The sequence below is a fragment of the Monodon monoceros genome, unplaced genomic scaffold (assembly GCF_005190385.1).
Source record: "Monodon monoceros isolate NGI ecotype Baffin Bay Population unplaced genomic scaffold, NGI_Narwhal_1 Super_Scaffold_11, whole genome shotgun sequence".
NCBI classification, from domain to species: domain Eukaryota; kingdom Metazoa; phylum Chordata; class Mammalia; order Artiodactyla; family Monodontidae; genus Monodon; species Monodon monoceros.
Genome location: NW_021703767.1, coordinates 67,231,222 through 67,254,875, shown reverse-complemented (window position 1 = coordinate 67,254,875; position 23,654 = coordinate 67,231,222). Strand labels below are relative to the sequence as shown.

The 23,654-nt window shown below is 38.2% G+C and overlaps 1 protein-coding gene and 1 non-coding gene across 8 annotated transcripts in view; one reads left to right on the top strand and one right to left on the bottom strand.

Annotated features, from left to right (window-relative positions):
* The window catches only part of GOLGB1 (golgin B1), an 86,928-nt gene that overhangs the window by 46,652 nt on the left and 16,622 nt on the right, over positions 1–23,654 (top strand). For all 7 annotated transcript variants that reach the window (XM_029213832.1, XM_029213830.1, XM_029213831.1 and 4 more), the window contains 5 exons: positions 4,281–4,395; positions 7,047–7,120; positions 9,345–14,542; positions 15,409–17,320; positions 23,024–23,202. In XM_029213832.1, the coding sequence (XP_029069665.1) occupies positions 4,281–4,395; positions 7,047–7,120; positions 9,345–14,542; positions 15,409–17,320; positions 23,024–23,202 (7,478 nt within the window). The remainder of the gene's footprint in view (positions 1–4,280; positions 4,396–7,046; positions 7,121–9,344; positions 14,543–15,408; positions 17,321–23,023; positions 23,203–23,654) is intronic.
* Positions 9,204–9,276, bottom strand: TRNAG-CCC. Its single transcript has one exon. It is a non-coding gene; the product is annotated as a tRNA-Gly (tRNA).

Below are 23,654 nucleotides of genomic sequence, written 5' to 3'. Positions count from 1 at the left end.
CAATTCTGGCGCCAGGAGTAGGATGACTTGAGTTTGCTGACATAATCACATGCCCTTCTCTTGTGGCTTGGCTGGTGTTTTGATTGCTATTTCTTCATTGGGATGATTTAGTTGTTCTTCTAAACAGAAAGTTATGAGATTCCTCGAATTCTAGAGATCAGAAATCAAAATTGGTTTCACTGGCCAAAAGTCATGATGTCAGCTGAGCTGCAGGGAAGGAGGCTTTAGGGAAGAATTCATTTCCTCATTTTTTCCAGTGACTAGAGCTGTATTACTTACACCCTTGGTTCCTGGTTGTTCTTCCATCTTTAAAACCAGAAGCCTAACATCTCGTTTTAGTCATCAGGTTGCCTTCCAACTCTTGAAACTAGACTGATTTTTTTTAAAGAGTTTATTTATTTATTTATTTGTTTATTTATTTATTTGTTTTTGGCTGCGTTGGGTTTTCGTTGCTCTGCTCAGGCTTTCTCTAGTTGTGGCAAGTGGGGACTACACTTTGTTGTGGTGCCCAGGCTTCTTATTGCAGTGGCTTCTCTTGTTGCAGAGTACAGGCTCTAGGCATGCAAGCTTCAATAGTTGTGGCACACGGGCTCAAGAGCACAGTCTCAGTAGTTGTGGTGCACAGGCTTAGTTGCTCCATGGCATGTGGAATCTTCTCGGATCACGGATCGAACCCGTGTCCCCTGCATTGGCAGGTGGACTCAACCACTGCACCACCAGGGAAATCCTGCATACTTTTTTTTTTTTTTTTTGCGGTACGCGGGCCTCTCACTGTTGTGGCCTCTCCCGTTGTGGAGCACAGGCTCTGGACACACAGGCTCAGCGGCCATGGCTCATGGGCCTAGCCGCTCCATGACATGTGGGATCTTCCCGGACCCGGGCACGATCCCGTGTCCTCTGCATCAGCAGGCGGACTCTCAACCACTGCGCCACCAGGGAGGCCCCCTGCATACTTATAAAGTGTACAACTTGATAAGTTTTGACATGCATGAAGCCATCACCATTATCAAGAAAATGAACATATTCATCACCCCCCCAAAGTTTCTCATGCCCCCTTTTAATTTTTCTCTCACATCTCCCACTACCCAGGCAACCACTTATCTTCTTTCTGTCATTATAGATTAGTTTGTATTTTTAATAAATTATATGTGCTCTTTTTCTTTCCTGGTTCTCTCACTCAGCATACTTATTTTGATATTCATCCTATTGTATGCAGCAAGAATTCATTCCTTTGTATTGTTGAGGATATTGTACCTACCACAATTTGTTTATCCATTTACTTGTTGATGGACAAACTTGGATTGTTGACAATTTTTGGCTATTACAAATAAAGCTTCTATGAATATTCTTTTACAAATCTTTGTTTGGACCTGTGCTTTCTTTACTCTCAGTAAATACCTAGAAGTGAAGTGTCTGGATCATATGGGAGGTTTTAAGACCTTGGCAGTTTTCCAAAGTGGTGTTACCATTTTCTATTCCCAGCAGAAGTGTATGAGAGTTCCAGGGGTAAACCTCACTTGGTAGTGATATATTATCCTTATACTTTCTTGAATTCACTTGCTAAAAATTCTATTTGTTTCATAACTATTTGGCTGTTTAGGTTATCTATTTCTTCTTGAGTGAGCTTTGGTGTTTTATATCTTTTAGGGGATTTGTCCATATAAAGTGTCAGATTTATAGGCAAATTTATATAAAGTTATTCATAATAGTCTATAATTATTGTTTTAATATGTATAGAATCTGTAGTGATGTTACCTCTCCCATTTCTGATATTGGTAATTTGTGTTTTCTTTCTTACACAGGTTAGACTGTCCAGAGGTTTATTAACTTTACTGATCTAAAAACCAGCTTTGAGTTCATTGATTCTGCCTTGTTTTCTGTTTTCTATTTTATTGATTTCTACTTTGATCTTTATTATTTCCTTTCTTCTGTTTACTTTGGATTTGATATCCTCATTTCTTAGCTTCTTAAGGTGAAAGCTGAGGCCATTAGTTTGAGACCTTTCTTATTTCTAATATAGACATTTTGCATTATAAATTCCCCCCAAAAAATCTACTTTAGCAGTATCTCACAAGTTCTGTTGTATTTTCATTTTCATTCAGTTCACAATACTAATTTCCCTTTTAATTTCTTCTTTGCCCCCAGGTTACTTAGTTTCCAAATATTTGGGACTCATATGTCTAGAGGTCTTTCTGTTATTGATTTTTATTTTAATTCCATTGTGGTCAGAGCACATACTTTATATGACTTGGCTCTTTAAGAATTGATTGAGACTTGTTTTATGGCCCAGAATGTTGTCTGTTTTGGTAAATGTTCTATATGTACTTGAAAATAATATGTAGTCTGCTGTTGTTTGCTGGAATGTTCTATAAATGCCAATCATGTAAAGTTGATTGATAGTCTTATTCAAGTGTACTATGTCCTTGCTGCTTTTCTGCCTCTCAATTATTGAAATCCCATATTATAGTTGTGGATTTATTTACAGTTCTATCAGTTTTTACACCATGTATTTTCAAGCTGTGTTATTGGGGGCTTAGACATTTAGGATGTTTATGTCTTCTTGATTAAGTGACCCATTGATGTTATGAAATGACCTTCCTTATCCCTGGTGACATTCTTTGCTGTGAGGTGTACTTCTTTCTGATATTAATATAGCTATTCCACTTTTCTTTTGAGTAGTGTTAGCATGGTGTATCTTTTTTCACTCTTTAACTTATTTTTGTCTTTATATTTAAAGCTTATATGCAGCATAGAGTTTGAGCCTACTTCTTATCCAATATGTCAATCTCTGCCTTTTACTTGGAGTGTTCAGACCATTTCCATTAATGTTGTCGTTGATATGGTTTTAAGTCTCTCACCTTATTTGTTTTCCATTTTTCCAACTGTTGTCTTTTACTTTTTTACTTTTCCTTCCTTTTAAAAAATTGGTTGAGTATTTTTTATGACTCTGTTTTTCTCCCTTTTCAGCGTATTAGCTATAATTCTTTATTTTATGATAGTGACTGCATTAGGGATTATAGTCTGCATTTTTATCACAGTTACCTACATATAATATTGTGCTTCTTCAAGTATAGAATAAAAGTCTTACAATTATATACTTCTGTTTCTTCACTCTTGGGATTTATATTATTATTATTTTACTTATGCATATATTATAAACAAAAAGTACAAAAATATAACGTGTTATAAACAAAAATTTTTATTTTTGTTTAGTCATTTATCTTTTAGAAGATTCAAATAATAAGAAAATAAATCTTAACTACCATTGCAGTTACCATTTCTGGTACTTTTCTTTAGGATAGATCAAGAGTTGGCTGTCTTTTTCCATAAAGGGTCAAATGGTAAATATTTTAGGCTTTTAGGCCATAAATAAAACTTTATTTACAAAAACAGGTGGAAGGCTCCAAATTTTGCCAAACTCTGGTGTAGTTTCATATTTCCATCTGGTTTTGTTTTCCTTCTGCCTAAAGGACTTCTTTTAATGTGGGTGTACTGTCATGAGCACGCAAGTCTGCTGGTGATGGGTTCTTATAGCTCTTGTATGTTCGAAGACATTTTTATCTCTCCATTGTTTTTAAAAGATATTGTTAAAAGCTGACTAGAGAAGCTACGTCGATAGGTTTTTTTTTTCTCTTTCAGTACTTTAAGGCTATTACTCTACTATCTTTTTTCTTGCATTTTGTTTTTGACAAGAAATCTGTCATCCTTGTCTTTTTTTTGTTTTTCCTGGTTGCTTTTAGGATTTTATCACTGGTTTTGAGCACTTGGGTTATGATGTGCCTTTGCATAGTTTTCTTCATGTTTCTTTTGCTTGGACTTTGAATCTCTATGTTTATAGTCTTCATCAGTTTGGAAAATTTTCTGCCGTTAATTAGTCAAATATTTTTTTTGACCCTCTCCCTTCCTTTGGAGACTCCAATTACACATATATTAGATTACTTGAAGTTTTTCCAGAACTCATAATGCACTTTTAGTTTTTTGGATTCTGAAAATTTTCTTTCGTGTGCAGTAGACTTGGAATTTCTCTCTTTGTAATCCAGACTTCAGTCTTAAATTCAAAAGCCAATGAATTGCAAATTTGTGTGAAAGATTTTCTCTTTCTGTCTTCAGATGAAAAGTATTACTTTAAAGGTTACCTAGGCAGATAAGTAGATGCTATTTTAAAAGTATTTTCATGGCTGGAGAACTTTTAGAAGACAAAAATGCCAGAGGCTGTCTGGACATTAGTATGAGAGTTTTGTACTGGAGAATCATTAATTTGTTGTCTTTCTACAATTTAGGCAGTCACTGAGGAGAGTATTGCCTTTTTGCAGAAGAGAGTGGTAGAACTAGAGAATGAAAAGGGAGCCTTGCTCTTTAATTCTGTAGAGCTGGAGGAGCTGAAAGCTGAGAATGGTACGTATAAATGAAAACCATAATTCTCTGACTTCTTAACCCACAAGTGCCTCTACTTTTATCACTATATATGTATAACATGTAGATTCTCTGATTCTATGATAATAAAGATCTTAGACAGCATGGCTGGTAATTATTGAAGTTAGGATTAATACACATTAAACAATTTAAGCACAATACCAGTGTTTACATAAGTATAACATTTTGCAGTATGGGCTATAGATGCTGCAGGAGATCTGTATTATATTCATTTTGGAGTGGCCAAGGAATCTTCTCAGAAGTATGGCTTGAATAAGACCTTAATAAGACAATGAATTTTTAAATAGCCAAAATAAAGAGAGAAAAGACTTTCCCAGTAATAAATTTGTGGGGTGAGATAATAGAGATCAGTATAAATAAAGGTTCAGAGGTAGAAACCATTTTGGCTTTTGCTCATAGTATATACTGCTTAGAACCTTATCCCTTTTCTTTAGCTTGGCTAATTCATACTCATGTTTCAGGCCTCAACTAGGCCATTATCTTTTTCAGGAAGTCGATCCTAATTTCCCAAAGTTGGGTTAAATGCATTTTTGTGCTTCCAAATTGCATTCTTTTAACATTGTATTAAGATCATCTATTTATAATTTTATGTCTTATATTATAAGCTCTTTAGAGATAAAGTATAAGCTCTTCAAAGGCAGGGGCCCTTTTTTTTTTCGTCTTTTGCTTTACCAGGAACTATAATAGTACCTGGCAAATGAGTGGCTGCTGAATAAAGTTTTGTTTGATTGAACTAAATTTAGCACTTTATTCTATTGGACTGTGTGTGAAGAGTTAGTAAGAATGAAGATAATACCTCCTTCCATTTGTCACCTGCTTCATAGGGACCTTATGGTTTTAATAACTTCTAGTCAATAACGTTTTACTTATCTATTTTATCCTGGAGTAACTGACTACCATGCTTTATCTTTAAGAGTGAGAATGAATACCAAATAAAGTTTGTACCATTTCCTAAGGTCTATAGCCAATATTTCCAACTTAACCATCTTACAGTTCCACTTAGCTATAAACTAGGGATCATATATCTTTATTAGACTAGTCCCACCATTGCTGATAAAGAAAGAACACCACAAATTCAGTTCATTATTCAACCCACTGAAAATACTTCTTTGAGATCTTATCCGTGATGCTTATTTTGTAGTTGTGCAAGCAGTCCCGGTCACTTTCATGTAGCTCACTGTGGTTTAGAGGTTATGTGAGTTCCATTCTCTTTGTTCTTTCCTGCAGGGGTCACTGGACTTGTTTTCTGTATTAGTTTTTGGGTCTGGTCTCATAGGTTACCTTTGCTTTATGAGTCATGTTCTATTAAACTCACCTTTTGTGCTTTCATTTCTGCCACTGTGCTCCTTCCTCAAATAATCTTGTGAAATGTCTGAACATATTATATACAGTCTTGAATTCATTTGTTTCATAAATGTTCATTCATTCATTCAGCAAATATCTATGGTGCCCTTCCTATGTACCAGGCACTAATTTAGTTGCTAAGCATATTGCTGTGAACATATTAGAGGACAAGACAGGCTATAAACATGTATATACATAAGAAAATTTCAGGGAGTGATAAGTATTAGGATCAAAATAGAACAGGCTACTGCACATGTGCCTGGGGGAAGAAGAAAGTAGCCTCAGAGTGGTTAGGGTGGGCCTCTCTGAGCACTTGATACCTGAATGATGAAAAGGGGACAGCCATGCAAAAAGAGGCTGAGCAAATTGAATCCCAAGCAGAGAAGAGCAGTGCAAACACCCTGAGGTATGAATAAATTTGATATGTTTGCAGACAGAAAGAAGGCCAGTGTTCTTGGGATTAGAGTGAGCAAAAAAGGGGTAGTACAAGCAGAGGAATTTGTAGAATAAGTGGGGTCAAATCATGTAGGTCACGTTAAGACATTTGGATGTAGTGTAAAAAATATGCTTCTTTTGTTTGTTTCTTTAGTATATTTGTCTTAACTTCTCAGAGAGTATAAACTTCTTGGGGGCTTATTAATACTCAATATTTTTATCCTCCAAGGTACTACTACTGTTTTTAAATACACACTTTGTAAACATGGGGTGGAACTCAGAAGACTGAATTCTGATCCCAGCTCTATGAACTAGCTGTAGGTCATGGCATTTCTTTGTTTCCTCATATGGTCATTGAGGAGATTGGATAGCTCCCTTCTAGTGCTAAAATTTGACGTCCTTATGAAAATATGTGAAAGAATGTTGAAGACATTATAAGTGCTATATTAATACATTATAATATGGATACAGAGGGTTATAGATAAATTAAGTTAAATTTATTGCCCTAGAAGTCCCAAATTATGCCACAGAAATAGCTGCTTTTTGTCATATGCTCTGGCATTTTTATTCCCTTTAAAGCCTTCCACTATTTATTATACTTCACTCAGGTTAATAATTAATACCTAGTACCATTCTATCTTATATCTCATCTTCTCATCTTCTTTTGCAACTTCTTTAATAAAATAAACGTTTTATCTCCCCCAAACTATTGTATCTGTTCTTTCCTCTTGGTTATTTCATGCATCTCAAATAGCCACATACACAATCATACCTCTGTTTTTTTCAAACACTCTACATTTATCTTCTAAGGATATTTATTTTGTGACTTTCAGAAAAACTGTCCTCTCAGATTACTCTCCTAGAGGCTCAGAAGAGAACTGGAGAGGCAGATAGAGAAGTCAGTGAGGTAAGTGATGCATTCTTTTTTTTTAATGATTTATTTTATTTATTTTGGCTGTGTTGTGTCTTCGTAGCTGTGTGTGGACTTTGTCTAGTTGCGGTGAGTGGGGGCTACTCTTCGTTGTGGTGTGCGGGCTTCTCATTGGGGTGGCTTGTCTTGTTGTGGAGCACAGGCTCTAGGTGCCCAGGCATAGTAGTTGTGGCTCGCGGGCTCTAGGGTGCAGGCTCAGTAGTTGTGGCTCGTGGGCTCTAGGGCGCAGGCTCAGTAGCTGTGGTGCACCGGCTTAGTTGCTTCGTGACATGTGGAATCTTCCCAGACCAGGGCTCGAACCCATGTCTCCTGCATTGGCAGGTGGACTCTTAACCACTGCGCCACCAGGGAAGACCGATGCATTCTTAAAATAATCAGAATATGAGCTCAATCAAAGGGAGGTAATTTCAAACCTAAGCTTTTCTGCAATTTTCTAATGTTGATAGAGAATTACATTACCTGGAAAGTGAGGTTTAAGAGTTGTAATGGTTATTATTTATCTTTTACTCTCACTTGTTTCTAAATATTTGGAATTTTTTTGTTTGTTCAGAACCAACGCAAGTACAGTAGCACTTGCTTGGGATTTGATAACCCACTTTTCATGCTAGGTTATCATTTATTTCAGCTTCTTTGCCCATCTCAGATAAGTTTCTCAGTGAAGAGATTAGATAAAGTCTCTAGTCTCTCCCCAGATCCCCTTCCCCAGTTGGCACAGTTTCACTTAGGATTATATTAAAAAGGGTATCGTCAGAGAATGGTGCTTTTTATAACCTAAAAATTACTGTAAGAAATGTATGGCTGCTCAATATTCTGCTGATTTAAGATTACTGTTAGCTGTACTGTGTTTAATTGTCCTTCCAATCAACAAGTCAGTGATAGACTCATAAATGGCTTTGGGGAATAATGTAACTTCCTTTTTTAAAAAAAATTATTTATTTATTTATTTTTGGCTGTGTTGCATCTTCGTTGCTGCACGTGGGCTTTCTCTAGTTGTGGCGAGTGGGGGCTACTCTTCATTGTGGTACATGGGCTTCTCATTGCGGTGGCTTCTCTTATTGTGGAGCACGGGTTCTAGGCGCACAAGCTTCAGTAGTTGCAGCACGTGGGCTCAGTAGTTGAGGCTCGCTGGCTCTGGAGCGCAGGCTCAGTAGTTGTGGCTCATAGGCTTAGTTTTTCTGTGGCATATGGGATCTTCCCAGACCAGGGATTGGACCCATGTCCCCAAACTCATTTAATAAAATACTAAATTTGCCATGAGATTCACTGGTTTTGTTTCCCAAGAAAACAATTATAGAATAATTTATGTGGATTGAGCAGTCTAACACAGTAATCCTTGTAATAGTAACTTGGTTAATATTTTGTAAAACAGGTCTATAATGTCTTCCCAATCCCCAACAGAACTCCTTTTTGATTATTTTGTCCTGGCAATTTATCTCAATCAACTTGTTTGATATTTGTCTGTTAATGGCTGTCTTATCTAATACTTCCCATTTCAATAGATAGTTTAGGAAAAGGAATCCCTAACTTCCTCCTCGGCATGGGATGAAACAAAAATTTAATTCATTTCCTGCTTCCCTTTTTATTTTTAAGTAGTTCTTAGGAGAAATAAGTAGTTTTAATCTGAAGGAAAAGTTTCCCAAGTGAGGAATATTTAGAAAATGAGTCTCAGGTTTCCTTAAGTCTTATGAATATGACATGACCTCAGTGCAGCATTGACAGGATGCCCTCAGAGGTCCAAGTTGGGAAAACTGATTTTAAAAGTATTTAGCAGTGTTATGTTAGGAAGGTTTGAACAGAAAAGTTTTAGGTTTTGGAAAATGCACAAAATACCAGTTTTTACTTAGGCTCCTTTCTCCCTCCCTCCCTCCCTCCCTCCCTTTCTTTCTTTCTAATAAATTTATTTATTTATTATTTATTTATATTGGAGATTTATTTATTTTGGCTGCACTGGGTCTTCGTTGCAGCACGCAGTCTTCTCTAGTTGCAGTGCACAGGCTCTAGAGTGCACAGGCTCAGTAGTTGTGGCGTGAGGGCTTAGTTGCGGTATGTGGGATCTTAGTTCCCTGACCAGGGATTGAACCTGGGCCCCCTGCATTGGGAGTGCGGAGTCTTAACCACTGGACCACCAGGGAAGTCCCTACTTAGGCTCTTTTCTATAAAACATTTGATTGAGGCTTTTTCTTTCTTTTTTTAAAAACAGATGAGCATGGTTGATATTGCCAGGCTCAACAAGAGCAGCTCTTCTGCTGAGGAAAGTGGACACGATGTCCTGGAGAACACATTTTCTCAGAAGCATAAAGAACTATCCACTTTATTGTTGGAAATGAAAGAAGCCCAAGAGGAGATTGCATTCCTTAAGTTGCAGCTTCAAGGCAAAAGGGCAGACGGTGACCCTGAGGTCCCTGACCAAAAAGAAATGAAACAGACAGAGAGTGAAGGAATACCTCCAGTTAAAATGACAGTATTGCTTGAAGATACAGGGCAACATTTTCCCCCCATGCCAAATGAAGAGAGCGGTCTTCCAACAACCGAGAAAGAAGAACAGATGAGCACTAAATACCAACACAGAACATCTGAGGAAATATCTTTAAGTGACACTGGAATGGAATTAAAATCAGCAAAGCAGGATGATGATGATAAATCCCCTTCTGTGGTATCAGGTATTTGTCAGTATCACCAGGATGAATTGGAAAGGCTAAAAGGTCAAATTTTGGAGCTTGAGCTAAACCTTCATAAAGCAGAAGAGATCTATGAGAAAAATTTAGATGAGAAAGCTAAGGAAATAGGCAGCCTAACCCAGCTGATTGAAGAGTTTAAGAAAAATGCTGAAAACACCAATAGTGCATTCACTGCTTTGTCTGAAGAAAGAGACCAGCTTCTTTCTCAGGTGAAGGAACTTAGTGTGGTAACGGAACTGAGGGCTCAGGTACAGCAACTGGAAGTGAACCTTGCAGAAGCAGAAAGGCAAAAAAGACTTGACTATGAAAGCCAGACTGCTCATCACAACTTGCTCACTGAACAGATCCACAGTCTCAGCATAGAAGCCAAAACTAAAGATGTAAAGATTGAAGTTTTACAGAACGAACTTGATGATGTGCAGGTTCAGTTTTCCGAGCAGAGTACAGTGATCAAAAGCCTGCAGAGCCAGCTGCAGAAGAAGGAAAGTGAAGTGCTCGAGGGGGCAGACCGTGAGAGGGATATCTCAAATAAGGTGGAAGAACTTTTACAGGCTCTTTCACAGAAGGAACTTGAAATAGCAAAAATGGACCAACTCTTACTAGAGAAAAAGAAAGATGTGGAAATCCTCCAACAAACCATCAAGGAGAAGGATCAGCAAGTGACGGAAATCAGCTTTAGTATGATGGAGAAAATGGTTCAGCTTAATGAAGAGAAGTTTTCTCTTGGGGTTGAAATTAAGACCCTTAAAGAACAGCTGAATTTATTATCCAGAGCTGAAGAGGCCAAAAAAGAGCAGGTGGAAGAAGATAAAGAAACTGTTTCTGGCATTAAACAGAATTATGATGAGCTGAACCCAGTAGGGCTAATAAGTAAAGAAGAACTTCAGTATGAATTAGACCTTGTAAAGAAAGAAAGTGAGCAGAGAAAAAGAAAGCTCCAGGCTGCTCTTATTAACAGAAAGGAACTTCTACAGAGAGTCAGTAGATTAGAAGAGGAATTGGCCAAAGTGAAAGATGAACCCAGGAAAGACACCCCACTCAGTGAGAGTGAGAGGAGGGAAATGGAGGAAGATAAAGAAAGCAAAAAAGACTCAGAAAAATGCATGACTTCTAAGTGCCAAGAAATAGAAATGGTAATATCTTTAAAACAGGTAATATCTGAGAAGGAAGTGGAACTAGAGCACATAAGGAAGGATTTGGAAGAAAAGGCAGCAGCTGAAGAACAGTTACAGGCTGTGGTCAAACAGATGAATCAGAATTTGCAAGAGAAGACAAACCAAATAGATCTGCTCCAAGCAGAAATCATTGAAAACCAAACAGTTATCCAAAAGTTAACCACAGGTAACAAGGATGCAGGTGATGGAGAGTCAGCAGCACCTGTAAAAGTAGCAGTGGCCATCAGTCCACTTGGTGCAGGTAGTGGAGAACACTGGAAACCAGAACTGGAAGAAAAAATAGTGGACCTTGAAAAAGAAAAGGAGCAACTTCAAAAGAAGCTACAGGAAGTATTAACCTCTCGCAAGGTGATTCTAAAAAAGGCACAGGAGAAAGAAAGACATCTTCGGGAGGAGCTCAAGCAACAGAAAGATGACTATAATCGCTTGCGAGAACAGTTTGATGAGCAAAGCAAGGAAAATGAGAACATTGGGGACCAACTAAGGCAACTACAGATTCAAGTAAAGGAATCTTCGGACAGAAAACTCCCAGGCAGTAGCCAGCAGGTTCCAGGTTCTCCCACTCAAGGTTTAGAAGAACCTTTATTCAAAGCCACAGAGCAGCAACCTGCTCAACCTGCTTCAGAGCCTGACTTGTGCCCAGACTGGCATCCTGGAGATACAAATGGTCTGCAGGGCAATACTGCTATTGCCCAGATTAAGACACAGCTGAAAGAAATAGAGACTGAGAAAGAAGAGTTAGAGTTGAAGGTTAGCTCTACAATAAGTGAGCTGACTAAAAAATCAGAAGAGGTATTTCAGTTACAAGAGCAGATAAATAAACAGAATTTAGAAATCCAAAGTCTGAAGGCAGCGTCCCATGAAGCTGAAGCCCACACAGAAAGCCTGAGGCAACAACTGGAAAGCAGTCAACTAGAAATCACTGGATTAGAACATTTAAGAGAATTACAGCCTGAACTAGATGAACTGCAAAAACTCATAAGCAAAAAAGAAGAAGAAGTTAGATACCTTTCTGGACAGCTTAGTGAGAAGGAAACAGCCCTTACTAAAGTACAGACAGAGATAACAGAACAAGAGGATTTAGTGAAGGCTCTGCATACAGAACTGGAAATGCAAGCCAAAGAACATGATGAGAAGATAAAGCAGTTACAGGTGGAGCTTTGTGAAATGAAGCAGAAACCAGAAGAGATTGGAGAAGAAAGTAAAGCAAAGCAACAAATACAGAGGAAACTGCAAGCTGCCCTTATTTCCCGAAAAGAAGTACTAAAAGAAAACAAACGTCTCCAAGAGGAGTTGTCTTTGGCCAGAGATAACATTGAACATCTCACCCAGTCTCTGGCAGATGTGGAAAACCAAGTTTCTGCTCAAAATAAAGAGAAAGATATATTCTTAGGCAAGTTAGCTCTTTTTCAGGAAGAAAGAGACAAACTCATTGCAGAAATGGACATATCTTTAATGGAAAATCAAAGCCTCAGTGGTTCTTGTGAAAGTCTGAAATTAGCTCTGGAGGGTCTTACTGAAGACAAGGAAAACTTAGTGAAAGAAATTGAATCTTTGAAATGTTCTAAGATTGCAGAAAGCACAGAGTGGCAAGAGAAACACAAAGAGTTACAAAAGGAATATGAAATTCTTCTGCAGTCCTATGAGAATGTTAGTAATGAGGCAGAAAGGATTCAGCATGTGGTAGAAACTGTGAGGCAAGAGAAGCAAGAACTATACGGCAAGTTAAGAAGCACAGAAGGAAACAAGAAAGAAACAGAAAAGCAGTTGCAGGAAGCTAAACAGGAAATGGAGGAGATGAAAGAAAAGATGAGAAAGTTTGCTAAATCTAAACAGCAGAAAATCCTAGAGTTGGAAGAAGAGAATGAGAGGCTTAGAGCAGAGGTACACCCTGCAGGAGGTACATCTAAAGATAGTATGGAAGCACTTCTTTCTTCCAATTCTGACATGAAGGAGGAACTAGAAAGGGTCCAAACAGAGTATAAAACCCTTTCTAAGGAGTTTGAGGCTTTAATGATGGAGAAGGACTCTTTAAGTGAAGAGGTTCAGGATTTAAAGCATCAGATAGAAGGTAATGTATCCAAACAAGCTAGCCTGGAGGCCACTGAGAAACATGATAACCGGATGGTTGTCACTGAAGAGGCAACCCAGTCTGCTCCAGGTGAGGCCCATGAGCAAAGCTCGCCAAGTATGAACCCAAGGTCTGAAAATTCAGAATCCATTCATTCAGAGAACAGTGCCAAGCCTGATATAAGTGAGAATGTCAGCTTACATGATGAAATTAATAATTACCTACAGCAGATGGATCAGCTCAAAGAAAGAATCACTGAATTAGAGGAGGACAAGCAGAAAGACAAGGAATTTAGCCAGACTTTAGAAAATGAGAGAGCTGCTTTATTGAGTCAAATATCAGCTAAGGATGCTGAACTAAGAATGCTTCAGGAAGAAGTAACCAAAATAAACTCATTAAATCAGCAAATCCAAGAAGAACTTGCCAAAGTTACCAAGCTAAAGGAGACAGCAGAGGAAGAGAAAGATGATTTGGAAGAGAGGCTTATGAATCAATTAGCAGAACTTAATGGAAGCATTGGGAATTATTATCAGGATGTTACAGATGCCCAAATCAAAAATGAACTACTAGAATCTGAAATGCAGAACCTTAAAAAGTGTGTGAGTGAATTGGAAGAAGAAAAGCAGCAGTTAGTCAAGGAGAAAACTAAGGTGGAATCAGAAATACGAAAGGAATATATGGAGAAAATACAAGGTGCTCAGAAAGGGCCTGGCAATAAAAGTCATGCAAAGGAACTTCAGGAGCTGTTAAAAGAAAAACAGCAAGAAGTAAAGCAGCTGCAGAAGGATTGCATTAGGTACCAAGAGAAAATCAGTGCTCTGGAGAGAACTGTTAAGGCCTTAGAATTTGTTCAGACTGAGTCCCAAAAAGATTTGGAAATAACCAAAGAAAATCTGGCTCAAGCCAATGAACATCGCAAGAAGGCAGAAACAGAATTAGCCAGCTTCAAAGTACTGCTAGATGACACTCAAAGTGAAGCAGCAAGGGTCCTAGCAGACAATTTCAAGTTGAAAAAGGAGCTTCAGTCAAATAAAGAATCAGTTAAAAGCCAAATGAAACAAAAGGATGAAGATCTTGAGCGAAGACTGGAGCAGGTAGAGGAGAAACACCTGAAAGAGAAGAAGAATATGCAAGAGAAACTGGATGCTTTGCATAGAGAAAAAGTCCACTTAGAAGAGACATTTGGAGAGATTCAGGTTACTTTGAACAAGAAAGACAAGGAAGTTAAGCAACTTCAGGAAAACTTGGATAGTACTGTGGCCCAGCTTGCAGCTTTCACTAAGAGCATGTCTTCCCTCCAGGATGATCGGGACAGGGTGATAGATGAAGCCAAGAAATGGGAGAGGAAGTTCAGTGTTGCTATTCAAACCAAAGAAGAAGAAATTAGACTTAAAGAAGAGAATTTCAGTGTTCTAAAGGATCAGCTTAGGCAGATGTCCATCCACATGGAGGAATTGAAGATCAACATTTCCAGGTAAATGAATGATGACTTTTTTTGCTCTTCCAAAGGTAATTGAAGGCAAAGGAAGTCTCTATTTAAACTATTTCTATTCCCTTTAATATTATGGGACTGATTTTGGTTTAAATTCTCCCTGAAGATGTATTCCCTCTCACTTCTGTCTCTCTCGCTCTCTTGCAAATGACTTACAAATGACTTTCTGCTACAGTTTGTATTAACATGAAAAATTTACGTCTGCTTCTCGACCCATCTTTCTATTGAGAGATCTCTTAGATTTCTTCCTTTCTTCTCATTTCCATTATCCTTGTCTGAATTTTTACCATAGTACATATTGTACTCTCAAATTACTGCCTTAGCCTCTGAAACGATCTCCTCTTTTCTCTTCCTCATATTCCACATAAATTCATACTGCATATGCCTGCTAGAGTTACTTTCTTCAAACTCCAATTTTATATCACTTTTCAAGCTCAGGAAGTAACAGTGTCCCCCACACTTTGTACTCTCATTTTTAGTAGGATCCTTCTGCTCTGAGACAGGTCTCCTCATTGCCTCTCATACCGAGATTATTTCATTAAGGGGCCAGACAACAGCTTGTCTAGAGCAAAGAACAAAATTGGGGGCAATTTTTAGAGTGTCCAAGGTCATGTCACTAAATTAGCAACATACTTTGGAGTTTATTTTTATACGAATTCTTAGGTGCAATATACCTTTAATACAGAACATTCAGTAGAGCTAATACCTCTTTATTAAAAAGATGAACACCTTCAATTATGAATATTTATTCACTTGTAGATCTGAGTACATGTTTTAGTATGTGTTCCTTAGGCATCAAGTACTTTTCGCTTGAAATCTGTAATTAATGACCTTCTCTCTTTTTCTAGGCTTGAACGTGACAAGCAGATTTGGGAGTCCAAAGCTCAGACAGAAGTCCAGCTTCAGCAGAAGATCTGTGATACTCTACAGGGAGAAAACAAAGAACTTTTTTCCCAGCTAGAAGAGACTCAACATCTATACCGTAGTTCTCAGGATGAATTAGCTAAGTTGGGATCAGAAATGAAGATTCTCAGAGACCAGTCAACTGATTTATATAACTCTTTAGAAAAATATAAGGAAAATAAAGAAAATTTGGAAAGGATCATAAAGCAGCAAGAGGCTGATATCCAAAATTGTAAGTTCAGTTATGAACAGCTAGAGACAGATCTTCAGGCCTCCAGACAACTGACCAGTAGGCTGCATGAAGAAATAAACATGAAAGAGCAGAAGATTATAAGCCTGCTTTCTGCCAAGGAACAGGCAGTCCAAGTAGTTGCTGAACTGCATCAGCAGCATGACAAAGAAATTAAAGAACTGGAAAATCTGCTGTCCCAGGAGGAAGAGGAGAATACTGTTTTAGAAGAAGAGAACAAAAAAGCTGTTGACAAAACCAATCAGCTTATGGAAACACTGAAAAACATGAAAAAGGAGAACATGCAACAGAAGGCTCAGTTGAATTCCTTTGTTAAATCCATGTCTTCTCTCCAGGATGACCGAGACCGTATAGTAGGTGACTACCAACAGCTGGAAGAGCGACATCTCTCTGTGATCTTGGAAAAAGACCAACTCATCCAGGATGCTGCTACTGAGAATAATAAGCTGAAGGAAGAAATTCGATGCTTGAGAAGTCATATGGATGATCTCAATTCTGAGAATGCCAAGCTCAATGCAGAACTGATCCAATATAGAGAAGACCTGAACCAAGTGATATCAAGGAAGGACTGTCAGCAAAAGCAGCTCCTTGAAGCTCAACTTCAGCAGACTAAGGAGGTGAAAAGTGAGTATGCTAAATTAGAAGAAAAGCTCAAGGAGTCTGAGGAAGCAAAGGAGGAGCTGCAGAGGTTCTCTCTTGCCCTACAGGAGGAGAAACGAGGTTTATCTAAAGAGATTGAGAACTTAAAAGTATCTCTATCCCAACTAAATAAACAATTGACAGCCTTGCAAGAAGAAGGTACTTTAGGAATATTCCAGGCCCAATTAAAAGCAAAAGAAGGAGAGGTAGAGAAGTTAAATACTACCCTTTCTTTGTCTCAGAAGAGAATTACAGAACTGGAAGAGGAATTGGTTCGTGTTCAGAAGGAAGCTGCCAAAAAGGTAGGTGAAATTGAAGATAAACTGAAGAAAGAATTAAAGCATCTTCATCATGATGCAGGGATAATGCGAAATGAAACTGAAACAGCAGAAGAGAGGGTGGCGGAGCTAGCAAGAGATCTGGTAGAGATGGAACAGAAGTTACTCATGGTCACCAAAGAAAATAAAGGTCTCACAGCACAAATCCAGTCTTTTGGAAGGTCAATGAGTTCCCTACAAGATAGTAGAGATCATGCCAATGAGGAAGTTGAGGAACTGAAAAAGAAATATGAGGCCAGTCTGAAGGAGTTGGCACAGCTGAGAGAAGAGCAGGGCCTCTTAAGCAAAGAGAGAGATGTTCTTGTTTCTAAAGCTGCATTTCCAGTTAACTCCACTGAGGATAACAGCTTGCCCCACCTTGAGAAACTTAACCAACAGATTCTATCCAAAGATGACCAACTGCTTCACTTGTCCTCACAACTAGAAGACTCTTACAACCAAGTGCAGTCCTTTTCCAAGGCTATGGCCAGTCTACAGAATGAGAGAGATCGCCTGTTGAGTGAACTGGAGAAATTCCGCAAGTCAGAGGAAGGGAAGCAGAGGTCTGCAGCCCCACCTTCAACCAGCCCAGATGAAGTACAGAGTTTAAAAAAAGCTATGTCATCACTTCAAAATGACCGAGACCGACTAGTGAGTATCTAGGTTTCTCTTTCCAATCTTCCCAATCTTCTTTTGAGAGTTTTTGAAACTTTCTTTAAATTGATTTTCATTTTTATAGAAAATGATAAAAAGTTTATTCATATTATCTGGGCATTCTAGGACGATTCAAACCTCTTAGCCTGGATTTAATACCCTATAGTTTGTTTTTGCCTCTCTTTCCAGCATCCTCTTTTACTGCTTCTCTACTCATCCTCTTCATTTCAGCCAAACTGATTTACTCACCCACAAACTGATCTACTTACCCACGTTACTATCCTCTGAACCAAAATGTCCTCTCCATTTTCCTTTTTTGGGCACATATTTCCTACTCTTTAAAGGTTGCCCCAGAGCTCAAATCCTCTGGGTACATTTTCAGATCGCTTGATTGTCTTTAACCTTCTGTCTGTACTTCCCTAGTGCTTCTCTTTTCCTTTGTCCCATATTGCCTTGATATATATGGGTGTGTGTGTATGTGTGTGTGTGTTTAATTTCTATACCCTTATTTTTTATTTCCCCAATTAAATTGTAAACTCTTGGTAAATGTGTCATGTCTTATACTTGTTCATATTTCCCATGGTTTTTAGCAGAAGGGTATTTAATCATATGGTAGATAATCAAAAATTGATGTATATTCTCTATATGTGTTGTTACTGAAAACACTTTTCTCTATTTTGTGAAATTGTCGTGTAGGGAAATTATAGGAACTTTTGAGACTGAGGCTTTTATATCTGCCATGAACAAGTCATAAAGCCTAGGCAGGGTTATAAATCACATGAAGGCCTGACAGTCTGACTCAATGATATTGCATACAGGCTCTGCTATAGCCGCTGAGGCCCTTCTGCATACTTACTGAATGTATTGTTAATTGTCCATCAAATCTTCTTTTCCACATATCTTGTTCTCAGTCTGTCTCATGAGCATTGAAGTTTCTAGTCTCTTAGCCACTGGCTGCATGTACAATAACTTATTTCAATCACTATCAGTTTAAACATTTAGCCTAGGCCAGCGGTTTGCCACCTCTGCCTACACTATGCTTCCTTTCCCTCAGGACCACCCAAGAGTTGAGCTAGGTCTGAACGGAGCTTAGGTGACTTTGGTTTTCTTTATGTAATTAGTCAAAGGGAAGTTTCGCAAATAAAGTCCGAGGGTCTCAGTGGCAAGGAGTTAACCCAGGGGATTCTACAATTCTACTAGGGCATGACAAACAACTCTGAAAACATTCTGGAGTTTTCATATGTGTTCAAACTTCCTTAGGATTTTCCCTACCTAAAAGCTGTAGAGCAAATCTCTAGAGGTCCCTTTTTGTTTGTCTATACTTATTTCAGTCTGAAAATGATTTGAGGTAGCATATAAAGATATGAACAGTTTTTCAAGGTAATATAAGGTGAGGAACTGGGAAGGAAAAGAAAATTAGGGTCTGAGAGAAAAAGATTAAACCAGAAGTAAGTTTAGTTTAGGAGTAAACTTATCCCAAAGGGATATCACAATATCCTATTAGAAAGATGGACCACTAATTTTGCTCTGAGGTCTGGCAGCCATCAGAAGTACGGAATTTTAAAACCTTGTGTATGAATTGCAGTGTCCATATTTTAGGGAAAAGGAAGAAAGTAAAACTACTTGGAACAGATAAGAATAGTTATTCTTTAAGTATTGAGGCCTGCAAGAAATTTCTTCTGTGTTTCCATAAGGAGGTCACTATGAAGTTATGAAACATTCTTTACTTCTCTACAGTAAATATAATAATTGTTTTATAGGGTTTTTATTTAGCTGTCCCTTGATGTAAGTGCATAGCAAAAGAATTTTGAGTAATTCACTGAAGTTACCTCTGCAAGTGGCTAAAATGCAGTTCCAGACACACAGCTTTCTGATGATCTGCTCTATTCCAAAGGTAACATTTAGAGTATCTGGACTAGAGGAGTGAGTGGATTGCATAAAGAATATATGTTTGCTTTAAAACAAAACAAAAATATGTTTTTATTTTAGTTTTGGGTTAAAAGATAAAGCTATACACATATATTTGATGAGTCACTAAATTCTACAATGTTTGATAAGAAAAACAAACAGTAGCATTCCCAACCCTGTTTCTCCTTCTTCTGAGGCAATCTGCTTTCAACCCTTTTAATCTGTTATTTTGGTGTTTCCTCAGTAGCTAAATATCATGTTTATAGTGCATCTTGGCTTTTCATTCTTTGCATTAGCTGTTGACTTTCTTATATGCTAACAGGGTTTAGTTCTCTTTACTCCCTCTGTTTTTTGTTTTTTGTTTTTTTTTTTTGCGGTGTGCGGGCCTCTCACTGTTGTGGCCTCTCCCATTGCGGAGCACAGGCTCCGGACGCGCAGGCTCAGCGGCCTTGGCTCACGGGCCTAACCGCTCCGCGGCATGTGAGATCTCCCCGGACCGGGGCACGAACCCGTGTCTCCTGCATCGGCAGGCAGACTCTTAACCACTGCGCCCCCAGGCAAACCCACTCCCTCTGTTTTCACAGTATAGACGTACATTTTCAATGTACAACCCCTTCCCCATTGTCCTGATGTAATTTAATTTTAATTTTGATTAAATCAATATTCAATGTCTACATTTTTATGACTACAAATGCTATTAGACCTGAGACATGTGTTACTGTTAGTTTCCTCGACACCTTTGTTTTTCCTGGAGTGAATAACTGTGTTTTTGTTGTTGTTGCTTACTTAGTTTTCTTTGTACTTATCAATGTAATTAATGCCAGACTTACTGCCATTTAATCCACATTTTTCAAGATGTTTATTCCTATCTATTTAGTCTTCAGGAAGAAAATTCTCTTGGAATCTCTTTTTTGCTCTTAAATGAATCAGTTGCCCTGTACTCCTAGGACACAGTTTTCATCTTAGAATATCTCCCTCCATTTCTCTCCTGTGTTAGAGTTCCTGTTTCTTGTATTCCGTGTTTTCCTCATCTTGGTTTTGTGCCATGATTTTGTTGGAATAAATCATTCAGCAGCTCTCTATGTAAAGATACGGGGGAGGTAAATTTATTGAAAATGTCTTATCTCTTACACCTGATTGATAGTTTGGCTGAGTATAGAATTCTAGGCTGAAAATAATTTCCCTTCAAAATTGTGAAGACATTGGTCTGTTCCCTTTTAGCTTACATTGTGGTTCAGGAGTCTAAAGATATTCTGATCCTTGATCCTTTGTATGTGAGATAGTTCTGTCTCTGTCTCTCTCCCTCTCTCCCTCATCTCTTATCTCTTTCTCTCTCTCTGGAAATACAGCTGGACCTTGAACAACATGGCTTTAAAATGCATGGGTTCACTTATACATAGATTTTTTTCAGTAGTAAGTACTACAGTACTACAGGATCAGTGGGTGGTTGGCTCTGGATGCAGAACAGCGGATATATTCAGTAGAAGAACCGCATATATGAAGGGCCAACAATAGTATACATGGATTTTTGACTTCACGGTGGGTGGATACCCCCACTCCTTCCTTGTTCAAGGGTCAACTGTAAATAGAACCTTTTAGTCTTGTGTGTTCTGACATTTCATGATAATGTATTTTGGTGTGGGTCTATTTTTATCATTCTGTCTAGTCCTTTGAATCTAAGAAGTCATGCTCATCAATTTTGGGCTATTCTTTTGAATTCTATTTTACCATTTTCCCCCATCCTTTTTCTCTATTGCCTATTTTTCCCTGGAAATCCTGTTGTTTAGGTGTAGGGCCTTCTGGATTGGCTCTATAATTTTCTTACCTTTTTTATTTTTTTTGCTTTACTTTGGGAAGATTTTCTCACGTTCATCATATGAAGCCTATATTGAAGTTTTCATTTTTGCTATCATGTTCCTGATTTCTAAAGATTTTTTTTTTTTTTGTCTCATGGATATATATTCTTAATTTATCTCTCCAAGAAGATTGGGGGTAGTTTTATTCTTTGAAATTTTTTCATAATAAGTTTTTCTTTATAATTTTAAAATTTCTACTATAATGTTTCTAATTTCCAATATTCTCTTAAGTCTTTGACTACATGACATTCTTTCTTCTGCTGATGTCTTCTGAATTACTTTTCTTCTAGTTTCTTTTTATCCCTGCTTAATGTTAGCTGTTCTTCAGGTGAGAGTTAATCCTTGGTTTATTCTTCATGTTTGTGGGCAGAGTCTAAAATGTTTGTGGGTGGGACTTAACCAGCTGTGAGTTTCAGTGCATGGTGATCTTGCTGAGATTTTTGAGGGTAGTCCCCATGTTGATATTTTTAGTTCCTCTTGGGTTGGTCAGATTTTCTAGAGAAGACTTCTCAATTTCCCTTATGGACGGTAAAGGCCTGTGTGCCAGCACTCTTCAAGCTAAGAAGGGGAAAGGCTTCAAGCATTCAGAAAGCATACATTCACTTGATCACCCTTGTTTTGGAGCAGTACCCTTACCTTCTACTGTACCTAGTGTTGCATAGTCCAGAGACACTCTTTTAACTTTTTCTAGAGAATAAAATTCTAGTTGTCTGTCAGAGTAACAAAAAGTGTGGAACTGGGACGGTATTTAGGGATATAGTTGTTCTCAAGCAGTTTTCATCGAATCCTCCTTATTTCAGCTATCACCTCCTCCTCCCTACCCCCATCACCATCTTTTCCAGAGGTACTTGGTGCTGTTAATTCCTGAGCCTTTTGAAGAGTCTGCAGAGTAAATTCTATTGGTTCTTGGCTTTTCCTACTGCCAGTTTAAGACTTGCCTTTCCCAGATCTATTAAGTCAGTTACCATTTATGCATCTCCTTTTCAGCTTCTAAAATTAATTTTGTTGCTGCTGACTCCTCTCTTGTTGTTCTTGTTTTTTATGCTTATAAAATGATGCCTTTATTGTAGCTTTAGTGATGTTTCCAGAGAGGGTGAAAGAGATGTGTGTTCAAGGCCTCTCTCTTTGCCCAGATGTCCTGACATTATTTCTTACTACCAAGCTTTTAAAGAATATTGGGGATAAAGAGTTAGAAGATATATCTGGAATGTAGATAGGCAGTTTTGCTAATTAAAGGCAAGTTCATCATCATCATCACCACCACTAACTTTTATGTGTGGAGTGCACTAATTTTCTCGTTGTATTCTCATAATCTTTATGAGGAGTACTATAATTACATTCATTTTATAGGTGAAGGAAATTAAGGCTTAGAAGGTGTGTGGAACATGCATAGCATCACACACTATGTGGGCAGGATAGCTGACTCCAAATTCTAACTGCTCTTAACACTTGGCCTGGGCATCAATGCCTTCTTTATAATCAACATCAGCTAAGCTAGAACTAAGATTGATATTCATGTAAGAAAGTTTAGAAGCCTAGCCAGGGCATATGGCTAAATAGAAAGCCAATCTATCTTTACACTTCTTGTTCTAGGGAGTTACCACCCACCAAGAAGCTGTTAAGTCCTTTAAGTCTATCCTATCTCTGAGTTGTAGATCTAGTGTCAACTTAGAACCTCAGGGCCAGTGGGCTGGGGTTGAAGTTGCAGTAGTGGTCAGGCCCTACAGCCTTGATGGCCGCTCCATCAGGAGATTCCCACCAGCCTGGCTGCTTGTATTTCACCATCTTAGGGATTCATGCTGCCATTATGTCAGTGGACTGTTAGGTGCTGGTAGTCAGTTGTGATGTTGACTGACTTAGCAGGGAGGTGCTGCTGACTTCCAGCTGAATGAGTGAAATGTGATGAATCACCCTTTTACTTTCCTTTTGGTTAAAGCTGAAGGAATTGAAGAATCTGCAGCAGCAATACTTACAGATTAACCAAGAAATCACTGAGTTACGTCCACTGAAGGCTCAACTTCAGGAGTATCAAGATAAGACAAAAACATTTCAGATTATGCAAGAAGAGCTCAGGCAGGAAAACCTCTCCTGGCAGCATGAGCTGCATCAGCTCAGGTATGGTAATCCCTGCTATTTAACCCTTTTCTTTTAGTTTTTTTTAAATGAAATAATTATAGATTTATGGGAAATTGCAAAAATAGTACAAAGAGCTTTCATGTACCCTTCATCCAGTTTCCCATCACTATAGTACAATTTCAAAACTGGGAAATTGATATTGGTACAATTCAGAGATCTTATGCAGATTTCACACCAATTTGACATTCACTCAAGTATGTATATAGTTCTATGCAACTTTATAATATGTGTGGACTCATGTAACCACCACTACAACAAAGTATACAGCTGCCCTATCATCACAAATATGTCCTTTGTGCTACTAGTTTATAGTCACACTTTTCCCCTCCCTCCCATCCCCATATCCCTAACTTTTGGCAACCACTAATCTGTTCTCCATTTCTATAATTTTGTCTCATTCTGAGAATTTTTTAAAGTATGCAACCTTTTGA